A 15,247-nucleotide genomic window follows, 5' to 3' on the forward strand; every position below is an offset into this window, starting at 1 on the left:
TCAATAGCAGTAATGTACATTTTTCCCCCTTTCTTTTTTACATACTTATCCATTATTGTTTTCACAACAAAAATATTATCAGTTGTCCTCAGCCTTTCTCTAAAGCCTGACTGAAGTCTCTCCAGAATCAATCCCGCCTCCACCCACTTAATAATCCTTTTTGCCAACACACCTGTCTATATTTTACTTAATGTATCCAACAACGTTATGCCCCTATAATTATTCGGGTTAGATTTCTCTCCTTTCTTCTTGTAGATTGGACAAATCACTCCTTCTTGCCAAGATTTGGGAAACTCTCCCCCTTCAAATATTCTGTTAAATAATTTAACAATACTTTCTAGGATATCCTTATTCTTCGCCACCTGCTTCCAAAATTTGTTAGTGATACTTGAAATCCTTCCTGATTTACCTTTCTTAGCTTTTCCTAAAACCTCTCTTACTTCTATCAATATTTCCTTATCTAATGCAGGCACAGTACACCCCAGCCCTACCGATATTCCGTTTTCTTCTATTTTTGAGCTCCACCCATCTTCACCCCCTAATAATTTCTTATAGTACTTCACCCAGTTAGCCTGACTTATTTCAGCCTGTTGAGGAAGTTTCTGCATTCCACAGATCCTCTTAATTGTACTCCACACTTTCCTACTTTCATCCTGTTATGGATTACTATTTAATTCAACGACTCTTTGCTTCTGCCATTTCTTTTCTCAAGTTACAAAATTCAATCCTATAATCCTCCCCGTGCTTTCTATACACCTTCAATGCTTTCAGTACTTCGTACTTTTTATGTCCGCATTAATCATCTTACCAACCCTTTCCTATTATCCTCTTCGCCTCCTTTACCCTCATTTTCTCCACTGCCATCTTTAGAGGGTTTTCTATTAGTTTCACTACTGCATCCGTTAGGTTATTCTCGATCATTGAGTTAATTCCAACTTTTACTATCCGACCTGTTTCTCCCTCATAATAATTCATAAACTCTTTCTTTAGCTCCCCTCTCCACCTGTATTTAGTAACTGATCTTTCTTTGAATTTTATCATGTTGCTTGTTAATGCTCTGCCCTCTCTATCATTTACTCTGACAATAATTGGTTAGTGATGTGACTCTCCCCATTCCTCGACCTTCATGCTCTTAATCATAGGCAACGCATTTCTAGAACATAGTGCCAAATCTATGATACTAAGTCCTGTCTCCGTTATGTATGTCAGGTTCCCTAGTTTGACACCATACCACCATCCATTTAAAATATATAGTTCTGCCGTACCACACAGCTCTAACAGCTTTTCTCCATTTTTATTACAGCCCTTATCCTGACTTACTCTCTTTTGTACATAAACTTCTTCTAACTCTTCGTCGTATAACTGCTTCTGATCCCCAACCCCCACGTTGAAGTCCCCCATTACTAGAATGCCTACGAACTCAAAAATATTTTGAAGCCTATTAATTTCTAATGCCAACTCATAAAAAATCCTTTCTCGCAAATGGAGGGTTGTAGACGAAACCGATACATAAATCTCGCTCACTTTCCTCGTAAAATTTTATTTTTACCCAAATCATATTCTCCATTTCTGATTCAATATGGTCTATTCTAGCTTGCAAATCCTCTCTAACCATAACCATTATTCCACCCGGATATCTACCCCTGCCAGCTCGCCTTTGTCTTATAATAAACCGTAAACTCTTCTACTTCTAGCTTACTTTCCGCTGGAATCCAGGTTTCCACACACGCGAGGAAATGCAAGCTTCGCAACAGCTCTTTAAAAGATTAATTCTGTAACTTACTTCTAAAACCTTCAAGATTGATGCACCTTACTGTCATCTCTAGTTATTTCTTCCTCCCCTGCACCTCACTCTGGCTGCTCGTCTTGGACCTCGTAATCCAAGTTACCCCCAGTTCATCAGAGTTCTCATCTAGTGTATTAACACATTCCCTATCAGAGCCACGCTCATTTAAATTACCTTTTCTTTGCCAGAAATCCTTCAGGCTCACACGCCTGCATTTGGGTGTTGTGTCTCTCACAGAGTCAGCACTCAGCTGCCGCTGTAGGTCACCAGGGCTGCACTCACCAATTGGTTGTCTCTGTGTCAGCTTCTTCCTCTCTCTGTCCTCTTCGATTCACTTCCAGGTCGCTGCACACTACTCCACATTCTGTTGATTTCAGCTGCCTCATGCGTTCACCTTCCTCATAGCTCAGTGTACTCTCTGTGTTGTACATATTCTTTAACTGCTCCACTGACCATGCTCCAGTCCACTTACTGTCACCCCCCACTAATTTGTTGCCCCTTATGTAGGCAATACGTCCTGCATGCTTAGCCTTTCCCAGATGGAACTAGAGCGTTTTTTGGTTCCCAAAGGCTTCTTTCTCCAGCTCCTGTTTAATCCGTAACTTTTCACCTTTCAATCGTCGTGTATTATCCAAAATCTTCTTCACCAATAGGGTTGATACAAACCTCACTTTCACTGGTCTCTTGCTTTTGCCTTCCCCATTCACTGAATCTCGTCGATGTCGGTTTCCCTCCAGTTGATCTTTAACCTCTCGTTTATTAGCTCAAATACCAGATCATCTTCAGTGTCCTCAGGTAACCCGTATATAAAAATATTTTTCTTCTGAGTTTCCTGTTGGAGCTTTTTTTTCTTGCCACCTCAATTCTTTTATCTCTTCTTCCATTCTTTTCACCTTATCCCTCAAACTTGATATTTCCTTATTATTTTGGACCACCAGTTCTGTTACCTTTACTAGCTCGTCTTTCATTATTTCTCGTTGTTCGCTAGCTTGCTCTCGTAGGAGGTCTCTTGTTTGTTCTGCTTGCCCCTTAACAATTTCCCTTATCTTCTCCATCTCTTCCCATCCAACCGTACCAGCAGGACCAAGTCCACGGTTTATCTCGACCCTTCCAATGACCAACAGCACTGCCATCACTGATGCAGCCATCAGAATTGAAGTCAGTCCCACCTGCTGACCTGCACTGTATTCCTTGTTATGCCTCGTGGGCCTGCCTCTACTGTGCCAACGACCTATCGTCGCTCGTACAATTCTATCGAAACCCCCATGCCAACATTCCTTCACTTAACAAGCTTCCTCTTCGCTTGAACAATTACAACTTATATATGTTCAACATAAACAAAAAATGTGCAAGTGGGACAGGTTTACATGGAAAATCGAAAGAAAGTTCAAAGTGTAACATATTGCGCCGTTCCCGCGTCCAGGTAAGGACGCACAAGATCCAGACTAGCTCAAATATAATTATAACTGTCGCCGCTCATGGATTACGGGCTATGGGTTCCGAATGAGAAAAAGAACACCGATCTATACTTGTGGAAATATCTAACCTACGTAGAAGGACGTCTCCTACTCGTATTCCTAGCTAGTATCCACTTGTAGATTGTGAAATTACCAAGACATTTGTACTTACAACTAGGCAATTACTCTAAAAGTCATTAAAAGAAAGATTGACTTTTATCATGCTTCATTTATTATAAATTAAATCCAGTCAGGAGTAAAAGATCATCATATTCTCTCTTTGAGATAAAAGGTAATGAATGTTGAACTATACATATGTCTTGAAGTTCATTTTTGGGAATATTAAGTTAAAGTCTTTGGGTAGAAATAAAATATCCAGTTAGAATGTCTAAAAATGAAACAAACATGACCTTGAAAGATCTTAATTGAAAGACATTAGTCTGGAAATATCTAATTGAAAAGAAAAGAATCTAAGTTAAATAAAGGTATTAGATGCATCTAATTAAAATGAAAAATTACATCATAACATACTATGTACACTGTCGAGGATTGAGAGCTTTTCTTGGAAATGTAGGACGCAGTTTCATATTTGGCAATGAATCAACTAAGAATTGGAATCACATTTTTCCCTAAGTAAATTCTTGAAAAATTAATCTGAATATACTATTTTCTTTTGTCTCATTTTCGTTAATTCATGGGAATACATTAGCTTTTCTTGATTCTAACTATTTGTGCTCAAATATACAAATAAATTAACCTGGGAAAATATCTTCAGAATATTTAAAACACTTGACAGATATCGTATTTTCAAAACATGTTCATAGTTCTTGGCATATCTTCTTGCATAAGCACTGACAACTCCCTTTAAGTCAATGTATACTCTTAAAATATTATGATCAAACATCACATCTAGAAAATTATGCAAATTATTCTCTTAATTCGAGATCATTAATTAATTCAAGTGCCTATCTGTGTCATAACACAGTGCTATTAGGTGTATCTGACTGTCATTCCATCAAAATATACGGTAATTGGGTGGTCTACCTTGTGAGAAGATTTCACTTTCAACTAACAACTCTTATTCATGAAGTTAAGTCACCAGTGATATTGGGTAATGCATTAGAATAAACTTCAAAGCTTCCCTAACATGTAAGAAAAATCTTGCAATTAGAAGAAATACACGGATGTAGGCTAATTTTACATCATCCTCCTCATTATGAATTATTTGGTCATCTTTAATAGAAATATCAACATACGGACGGCATTGAGATCGTGTCCTATTCTACTCATGGCTTACTCATGGATAAATGGTCAACTGAAGACACATTATATTCGTTAACTACCTCAAAAATACGTTACTTGGAATATTATTCTCCTTAACACACAACTATGACCATACTCACGAAGAACAATAACTATCACCAACATTAATTATCATAACCTCATATCATTATTCATATTAAAGAACCATCATTTCACATTTCATATAAATATCACATTTCACTTCACAGTATATGCATTATCTCATTCCAACTCGACGTATTTCTCACTGTCACCATGGACCGTGAACTTAACTACTCTGTCATAGTTTCGATCCTTTCATAATTCCAAAAGATATTACCACATCCTTCTATATAGTAAGCATTTCCTACATACAATCTCATTTCTACTGATACTCGGTGTCATAAGTTCTCACATATGCCTAACACTTATCTCAACGTCGTATGAAATTCACCAATAGATTAAAAATTAACCTCCTCTCATATTACATTGACAGCATTACGAACGGATGCTTTATTATCACTGGTTGACTATACCCTACATATGGATTTGACGTTTAGGTTTGATGAATACCTAACATCCTTTAACCTAACTTTGGTAACCGTCTTCTCGTATATATTTATCACACTGACACTAACTAGAGTAGCACTTTAACAAAAAGAATGAATAAATTCTTACTTGTATATTTGACTTAAAGAAATCTTATCTTTGCTTTGCATTTCCCGTTGTCGTCTCATGTCTGGGTGGATGGACATGTGGGCAAAGCTCCTTGCATTTCCCTTAGGTGTTTGGGAACATTTGGGACCGTCTCATCTGGTTACTGGTCTTCATGGGCCGGCAACGTCATCCTGCACTGCTTTCATCTGGGCAGTCTCGCCTTCATTTTCTTAGTGCATCATGGTAGTAGCTCGAACAAATGAAACAGAATAAGACATCAATTTAGGCAATGTCGTCATCTTATGGCTGTATTTTTCTACTATTTGCCTGTGATAAATAAAGATTGCTCTTGGAAGAGTTGATCTCAGAAATATTCTAACAGTTTGGAATATGCAAAGGTGATTATTCCACTCAAATTATGGAGATTGTGCGTTTTTCTATATTGCCTTTTCTCTATCTTCTTGCCGATGTTACAGTTCTTTAGCCGCTCCGAATTGGTGGTATCGGCTAATACGTCGTCTTAGGTGTGTGACGTGACATATCACTTTGGAATCTTTTTATATTTTAAAAGCGATTTAATTTTGCGGTGCGAAATAATTTGTAGCGGTAATATTGCAGAGAATAGCTGTGAACGAAGACTTCTCTCTGTCTTAGGAATAGAATTCCGGTGTAATGGTATTTTCTTCCTCTTGCGATCGACTGTGACGTTCTTCTCATAAGCAAGTTGAATGAATGAAAAATTTTCTTCTAATAATAACTCTTAACAATCTTCATACGTCATTCTTTTATCACCGCCTTCTATGTTTCTTTTTTCGCCTAGCGCTCGACGAAAACATTACTACTTCGGCTTGTAGTAGTGTCTAACGTTTTAATATCGTCGTTCTGATAACTGAGACTCCATTTTTGTTCCGGTTGGATCTTGTTGAGAACAGTGAAATGGCACAATATAAAGGCAAAAATGTACTCTGAGAAACGTATAAAAAGTGTTTACTGTATTCTGTAAATTCTTGAATAATAATTCTTAAAAAGATGTATCCACCACATATGAACAAGAGGAGTTATCCTAAACCCAGCCTGATGAATATTCAAACTAGCATTAGATGAGAATGTTCCAAAAGCACATTTGCCAAATTGTATTCAGACTGAAGCGAGAATATACTTTTAAGACAGACACTACAAGTTGTTTTTTAAAAGCTTTTTACTTCTGATCAATTACCATTTCTATCATATTATATATATATATTTGTTTAGATTTTAAGATGTCTTTTCATTGTTTATAATTGGCTGAAGATGGCCCAATAAGGGTTGAAACATGTTCTGTAATTTCTTGTATGACTAAATTCAACATTCAATTTTACTGTTAAGTCTAATGTGTATTGAAATGCTGGAAGTACAAACACAGATTCTTTTTAAGAATTAATATTCAAGAATTGTAAGTCAATATGGAACCAACATGAAATTTATTGTTTGCAAGTGTTCTGTAAATTTTAATTTTCATAAGAACAGTACGAATTATAATGGAACCTTAGAATATTGGGGTTCAACTCTACTGGCATAAAGATCACTAGCATTATCCTGACCTCTTAACTACATTCATGATCTTACTAGAACACAGTATATAAAAACTGATAAATTATACTTTCTTTCCTCATTTTATCAACAGAGATAAAATGTATTAACAGTCAGGCTGAACACTCAAAAATGTATTATAATGTCTTCAAGAAGGCATTAAATGTTCCAACAGAAGTTTTGGCAATATTCTGGCAAAATTCAATATCAGTTCCAGAAACTAATTTGTTCAGTGGGACATATCCTTCAGCCGTAGGATCATATTGTGCCCGGTCCAAAGATTCCAAGAAAAGATGGCGTTGCTTTGTCCGGAACTCACGACTACCCAGTATCTCTGGGTGCTTCAATAGTTGTTCATGAGAGATCTTCATCACATTGTGGACATAATCAAATCTTCTCTTCAGCGATACTTGATCTGAAAACATAGAGAGTAAGAATGAATCAAGTACAAAAAGGACCAAATACAGATATAATTTTCTCATTAATAGTTTTATGGCTTGTAATATATAACACATAATATATCACAACCAGCTGCTGTGTAGAGATAAGTTACTTCTATAAGATCTATGGCTGTTGTTAATGAGGAAGCTGAGTACAAGTCTCTAGTCTAGCGCACTGTCATGTATTGATCCCCGTTTAACCTCCTACCTGCTCCAGAAGTCTAACCCCGGACTTCTTGGAACTGTCCACTGAAGCGCCAGTGCTTCAATAATAATCCCATAAAAATAATAATGGTGGTATGCCGTACGTGTGATAAAATAAAATATACCCATGTACATACACTGACCGACAGTGACAATGCAATACCAAGGAGGAGTGGTTCGAAAGGGATGAAAGTTGGGGAAAAAACAGAGTCGGCACGGAAGAATAATTGATGTTTATTTCAAACCGATATGCAGGTTACACAATGCGCATGGCATCGACTCAGTAGGATGTAGGACCACCGCGAGCGGCGATGCACGCAGAAACACGTCGAGGTACAGAGTCAATAAGAGTGCGGATGGTGTCCTGAGGGATGGTTCTCCATTCTCTGTCAACCATTTGCCACAGTTGGTCGTCCGTACGAGGCTGGGGCAGAGTTTGCAAACGGCGTCCAATGAGATCCCACACGTGTTCGATTGGTGAGAGATCCGGAGAGTACGCTGGCCACGGAAGCATCTGTACACCTCGTAGAGCCTGTTGGGAGATGCGAGCAGTGTGTGGGCAGGCATTATCCTGCTGAAACAGAGCATTGGGCAGCCCCTGAAGGTACGGGAGTGCCACCGGCCGCAGCACATGCTGCACGTAGCGGTGGGCATTTAACGTGCCTTGAATACGCACTAGAGGTGACGTGGAATCATACGCAATAGCGCCCCAAACCATGATGCCGCGTTGTCTAGCGGTAGGGCGCTCCACAGTTACTGCCGGATTTGACCTTTCTCCACGCCGACGCCACACTCGTCTGCGGTGACTATCACTGACAGAACAGAAGCGTGACTCATCGGAGAACACGACGTTCCGCCATTCCCTCATCCAAGTCGCTCTAGCCCGGCACCATGCCAGGCGTGCACGTCTATGCTGTGGAGTCAATGGTAGTCTTCTGAGCGGACGCCGGGAGTGCAGGCCTCCTTCAACCAATCGACGGGAAATTGTTCTGGTCGATATTGGAACAGCCAGGGTGTCTTGCACATGCTGAAGAATGGCGGTTGACGTGGCGTGCGGGGCTGCCACCGCTTGGCGGCGGATGCGCCGATCCTCGCGTGCTGACGTCACTCGGGCTGCGCCTGGACCCCTCGCACGTGCCACATGTCCCTGCGCCAACCATCTTCGCCACAGGCGCTGCACCGTGGACACATCCCTATGGGTATCGGCTGCGATTTGACGAAGCGACCAACCTGCCCTTCTCAGCCCGATCACCATACCCCTCGTAAAGTCGTCTGTCTGCTGGAAATGCCTCCGTTGATGGCGGCCTGGCATTCTTAGCTATACACGTGTCCTGTGGCACACGACAACACGTTCTACAATGACTGTCGGCTGAGAAATCACGGTACAAAGTAGGCCATTCGCCAACGCCGTGTCCCATTTATCGTTCGCTACGTGCGCAGCACAGCGGCGCATTTCACATCATGAGCATACCTCAGTGACGTCAGTCTACCCTGCAATTGGCATAAAGTTCTGACCACTCCTTCTTGGTGTTGCATTTGCTCTGTCAGTCAGTGTATATTGAAATATACCCATATACAACAAAATACATTTGATAATTACTGTACTCGAGACTAAAATGTTGTCAGTATTCCAGTTTTTTATTCCCACTCAACCACATAAATCTCATGTAGACTCATCAGACATAACTTTCGCTGTCAGCATTCACTCAGTTTCTAGTTCCAATAATCCTTGATGATGATGCTTGTTGTTTAAAGGGGTCTAACGTCTAGGTCATGAGACAAAATTAAACTGTAGTTAAAAATTTAAAATTACCCAGTGACTATGATTTAAAAAATGATGATGAAGAAAATTATTATGAATTTAAAATAATCAGTGGATCTAATTCACAATGCTTTCCTTATTTTGCTATAAAATTATTTTAAAACAGATTAAAATGTAAAAAATTAAATAAGGCATTGCCTTTAAAGTAAAATTGTATATTTCAACCAAATTAAAAGTTAAAAAAAGGAAATATTAAAAATACACAAAGATAAATACAAACATATTCAAGAGAAAACAACTTATTTAATAAAATAAAAATTTAAAACAAATAGGAGCTTCACTTTTAAACAAGATAAAACAGGCTACTATACCTCATAAAATGGATGATGAGGTCTACTGACTGGTCATCATCTCATAAAATAAGGGAGATGGTACTCGGAAGTTTTAGACTACGACACAGATTGACAGATCCACGCACACCGTACAGATGTGTACTACATTCAGATGTTTGTCACAAATACACACCACAGGGGGCTTCTCCCTTCAGTAAGTAGCATTGCATTGCTATACCATGGCCAATCAGAAGATGACATAATACCACTGCTTAACTCTGGGAAACTCGAACGGAAGTCTTCCAAACCTTCATAGTTCCTTTAAAATGTTTGCAGCTTATTTGAAAGAGGGAAGGCCTGCCATGCCAGCTCCCAACTGGACATTACCAAACGTCTCAACTGAGAATGAATATCAGTGGCTGGAACGTTGTAAGGCAATGGGGGCAATGTGACTGCCTCCTTGGCAGCCCCACCAGCTAACTCATTTCCTGCTACACCAATGTGGTTTGGGAGCCACAGAAACATGCTTCTTCTGGTGGTAACTTTCCAACACCCAGCCAGCTGGTCCTGGATCTGTTGCACCAGAGGGTGCAGAGGGGAAAAGTATATCAACACACTGTAACAAGCTGAAGGAGTCAGTACACAGCGGAAAGCGTCAACATTCTCAGGATAGGGCGTACTGTAGAGCTTCACAGGTTTCTGGTAGAGGAACCTCTTATTACTGACAATGAACGGAGAGTCTACTTTCACTTCTACCCTCGAAACATCCACGTAAATAACTAATGAGCCTGGACACTGGCTAACAATGGACAGGAAGAGCCTCTGATAATTGGAGGGGTCTGTGTTCACTTTTGGGCAGGTGTGCAGATCCAGGATGATTTCAGGTTGTTGTATTAACCATGGAGGTACCTTGTTTGGTCATCTAACAAGACAAGGAACTGAAGGCATATCAAACAAACTGTAACTGCTGTAACTGGTTGTGTTCCTAGTGGATAAGCAGCATACAGGTGACGGTTTCCACTGTGGAATATGCAGAGATAGCTTGGGTGAACTGGCATCTGCCGCAAATATGCAGCACAGGACAACAGCGTTTGCTGGTGCCTCAGGTATAAAAGCGGCATACCAGATTCAGCAAGCAAACTAACAATGGGACTTGTACGGAATGCTCCCGTTGCCAACCTAACTCTGCTGTGGTGGATGTTATTCAGTTTCATAAGAAGGCTTTGCCTTGCTGATCCATATGCCATGTTGTCTAATCTGGGTAAAATATTTGCCCTATAAAAGTGTAGAAGGATCGTGCAGTCAGCTGCCCATGTAGTGCCACTAAGAAACTTCAAAATATTCAGTTTTTAGTGCATTTGACTTTTAACTGACATGTGCAGCTCCCACGATAATTTACTATCGAAAAGGTGCCCAAGAAATCGGTGTCAACTGTAGTGAAGAGTGAGCCCACCTAAATAAAGCTCATGATGGGGATGAAAAGTGTGCTCCTGGCAGAAATGAACAACAGAGCTCTTTGTAGTTGAAAACCGAAAGCCATGTTCTAAGGTCCACTGTTCACTCTCCTAAAAGTTTGCTGCAATTTTTTACTCTGTGACTGCCATATTTTGTGAGCTATTATGCAGAGCAAAATTGTCCACATATAGCAATGATACTACTGCTGAACCAGCAGCAAAGATAATACAATTTATAGCAATTGCAAACAGAATGACACTGAGAACTAACCCCTGTGGGACTCCATTTTCCTGAACGTGATATTGCGAATATGTTGTCCCTAATCAGACACGGAATAGACAGAGGGACAAACAATTTGCAATAAAAACTGGCAGGTTACCTCAGAATTTCCACTGATGCAGGGCTGAAAGGATGTCATATCGCCATGTAGTATCATAGGCCTTTTTCCAAATCAAAGAAAACAGACACCAAATGCTGTTTTTGGAGAAAGGCATCCTGGATAGAACTCTCCAGGCATACCAAGTGGTCAGTGGTGGAGCAAGCAGCTTGAAAACTATACCGGTACTCAGACAAAACCCTCTTTTCTCCAAACACAACATAAGTCACCGATTCAGCATCTTCTCAAACAGTTTACACAGACAGGTGGTGAGACAAATAGGTCTGTAACTTCCTGCATATGTAGGATCTTTGTCAAGCTTGAGGAGAGGAATTACAATCTCCTCTCACCACTGTGATGAAAACTCACTCTGTAAGTAGATTTGGTTGAACACCTCTAGAAGATATAATAAGCTATCCTCGCCAAGGTATTTCAAGACCTGGTTATGGACATTACCTAGTCCGGGAGCCATGTCCTTACAATACGCCATGACGCTGCAGAGTTCCCCTCCGTACAGAGCATGTTATAATCCTCTGAAGCACGAGTAGCAAAACGTAGATGATGGCGATCTGCCTCCCACTTCAGAGCAAGGAATTCAGGATGGTAATCCCAGAACCAGACACAGTCGTGAAGTGACTTACTAGGCGAATAGCAACTGTGGCTGAATCAGTAACAATACTGCCTGCATTGGAAATTCCTGGTAAAAAGGAAGGTCCTTATATTTCCAAAATGCATCGAAGATTAGTCCACATTTGAGATGGCAGTTTATGCTTTATGTGCCGTCATGGACAATACATACCTTTCCCATGAAGCTTTCTTACTCTCTTGAATAAGAACTTGCGCCTTAGTGTGGAGTTTATTAAGTAATACCAATTAGGCCACAGTGGGCTGCCTGTGATAGCAATTATGAGCATGAAGTCACTCTTTTATAGCTGCTGCAATTTCTTAATTCCACCAAGGAACAAGTTTTCGCCAAGGAGTCCCAGAAAAAGATGGAATGGATTCCTTAGCAACAGCAACATTATCTTGTAGGATATAAGTTATATCATCATCTATGCTCAGGCTATTCAGGTCATTAAAGACAGCTAATGATGTGAACTTCAGCCAATTCAGCATGTTTTAGAATCCATCAGAGGGAAGCCTCGATCCCTGTTTCAACAATGTAAGAACAATGGAGAAATGGTCACTGTCACAGAGGTCATCATGTACATCCCACAGAAGCAGGAGAACGAGTGCTCAAATGCACAGACTAACGTCAAGGCGGGACAAGGTTTCATGCGCTATACTGAAGTGTGTTGGTTGCCCTATATTCAACATGCATAAATCCAGCTCTCCTGTCAACTTCTTCAACTCCATTCCTCTGGGTCAAGGTATTTCAGAATCCCATAACAAGATATCAATTTAATTTTTTGATCCGTATTGAAAACGGGTGATGGGCGTTAAAATCACCTAATAAGAGAAAAGGAGATGGGAGCTGATCTATAAGGTCAATTACAACATTGATACCGTATTTTATCGCATAAGCTCCCCCCTCGCATATTTCCCTCCCCTACGATTTTTCATCATAAAAAATGATTTTATTAATATCGTGCATAATTCCCTCTCCTGGTTTGTTCTTACTGGAGCAGCCTTCAAATGAATTGATAATGGACAACAATGAACACAGCAGTATTTGACATAAAAAATTTTCCATTGTCACTACATACCGTAAATTTGAACAGTGAAGTTGTAGACGTGTTTCTGGGTCAGTTTGTTACAAGTCGTCATAATGTCAAAATATTCAAACTACACGGCAAAATTTAAATTAAATGTGTTATCTTATGCTGATGCAAACAGAGTGAAAGCTGCAGGAAGACATTTCTCCGTTGATCCTAATTCAATACGGTATTGGCGGAGACAAAAAGATAAACTCATGACTGCAAAGGCAAGCTAAAAATATTTCCGTGGGCCTAAAACAGGGAAATATCCTGAAATTGATAATGGTGTAATTGCTTATGTCAATGAACTTCAGAATGATGGTTGTGCTGTCTCTTACGAAATGATTCAGAACAAAGCTCGTGAGATAGCTGCCACGCTCAACATTGACAGAAAGGATTTTAAAGCAAGCATTGCTTGGGTGATTCGTTTTATGAGACAGCAAAATCTCAGTTTACAGAGGAGAACATCTCTGTGCCAACGTTTACCTCGAGACTACACAGATAAGGTAATCGAGTTCCATCGTTACGTAATACGAGTGCGACAGCAATATGACTATTTACTCTCTCAGATTGGTGACGCTGACCAGACGCCAGTGTTTTTTGATATGCCGCATAACACCACCGTTGCTCCAACTGGCTCAAAAAGTGTCCTTGTGAAGACGACTGGAGCGGAGCGTCTAAGATGCACAGTGATATTGTGCATTACAGCAGACGGCAATAAACTTCCACCGTATGCCATCTTTAAAAGGAAGACATTACCAAAGGAGACTACCCCACATGGAATTCACTTATGAGTTCAAGAAAAGGGCTGGATGACAGCAGATTTGATGGTGGATTGATTGGAGAAAGTCTGGGGAAGACGACCAGGGGCATTATTACAAAAGAAGTCCCTTCTTGTCCTAGACAGTTTCCGGAGTCACCTTGTGGAAGCTGTACAAGAGAAAATGAAACTGATGAAATCCCATCCTGTCATCATCCCTGGAGGTTTAACGTCCATTCTTCAACCTTTAGATGTCAGCGTCAACAAATCTTTCAAAGAACATCTTCGACGCCTGTATTCAGAATGGATGGCGGTGGGATCTCATCAGCTGACTCCAGGAGGCAAGATAAGGAAGCCATCAATACCGACGATGTGCGAGTGGATAATCTGGGCGTGGGAGAAAATTAGTGTCGATATTGTTAAGAAGAGTTTTAAAAAAAAAACTGGAATTTCTTGTGCCATTGACGGTTCCGAGGAAGACATGTTGTGGAATAGTGAAAATGAAGATGATGTGTTATCTGAACCTGAAAATAGTGATGATAGCGACGAAAGTGAGGCCGCAGAATAGTGAAAGAAAAGAAACAATGAAACAATGCATTGCTGCTCTTCATTGTAGCCTAATGAAACCGTGGTATTCTTTTGTGTTAATTGAAAATATATACCGGTATTACCGTAAATATAACTTTTATCTAATACATCATTTTCCTTTCTTTCTGAATGCCTAGAAGCACCACTCGCATAATTCCCTCCCCAGTGTTTTCAAGAAAATTTTTCAAGAAGAAAAGGGGGGAATTACGCGATGAAATTCGGTATTCATAGGCTGGCCTGGTGGGAAATAAACATTCCAAATTGTAGTTATGAGAGGCAATGAGACATGTACAGCTACTGCCTCTAGCTGTGTTCTAAGTGGAATCACTTCGCTGTAGGTGTCAGAACGAGTTAAGACACCAACATCAGAAGCCTGGTTAGCATAATACCGTTCCTTCAAGTTTCCCCCAAAACGAACTTTCACCCCATCAATGCAGTAATTAAAACTGAGAGGATTTTTCCTATTTGTGAAACTCACAACCTGACTTTTAACCCCGTTTATCACAATTCCATTGCATACTGTCCATCTCACATTATCGAGGTCATTTTGCAGCTGCTCACAATCTTGTAACTTATTTATTACTCTGTAAAGGATAACATCATCTGCACAAAGCCTTACCTCTGATTCTACTTCTTTGCTCATATCATTGAAATATATAAGAAAACATAAAGGTCTAAAAATACTGCCTTGAGGAATTCCCCTCTAAATTATTACAGGATCAGATAAAGCTTTGCCTACTCTAACTCTCTGAGTTCTTTTTTCTAGAAATATAGCCACCCTTTCAGTCACTCTTTTGTCTAGTCCAATTGCACTCATTTTTGCCAGTAGTCTCCCATGATCTACCCTATCAAATGCCTTAGATAGGTCAATCACGATAGAGTC

General features: G+C 40.0%; 1 protein-coding gene across 1 annotated transcript in view; it reads right to left on the reverse strand.

The window, feature by feature from the left end:
- Positions 1-3,488: 3,488 nt before the first annotated feature.
- Positions 3,489-15,247, reverse strand: part of mTerf3 (mitochondrial transcription termination factor 3) — a 78,106-nt gene continuing 66,347 nt past the window's right edge. The window contains exon 5 of the mRNA XM_067146408.2: positions 3,489-7,165. Coding sequence (XP_067002509.2) covers positions 6,888-7,165 — 278 coding nt within the window. The 3' untranslated portion in view covers positions 3,489-6,887. The remainder of the gene's footprint in view (positions 7,166-15,247) is intronic.

The sequence above is a fragment of the Anabrus simplex genome, chromosome 4 (genome assembly GCF_040414725.1).
Source record: "Anabrus simplex isolate iqAnaSimp1 chromosome 4, ASM4041472v1, whole genome shotgun sequence".
NCBI classification, from domain to species: Eukaryota; Metazoa; Arthropoda; class Insecta; order Orthoptera; family Tettigoniidae; genus Anabrus; species Anabrus simplex.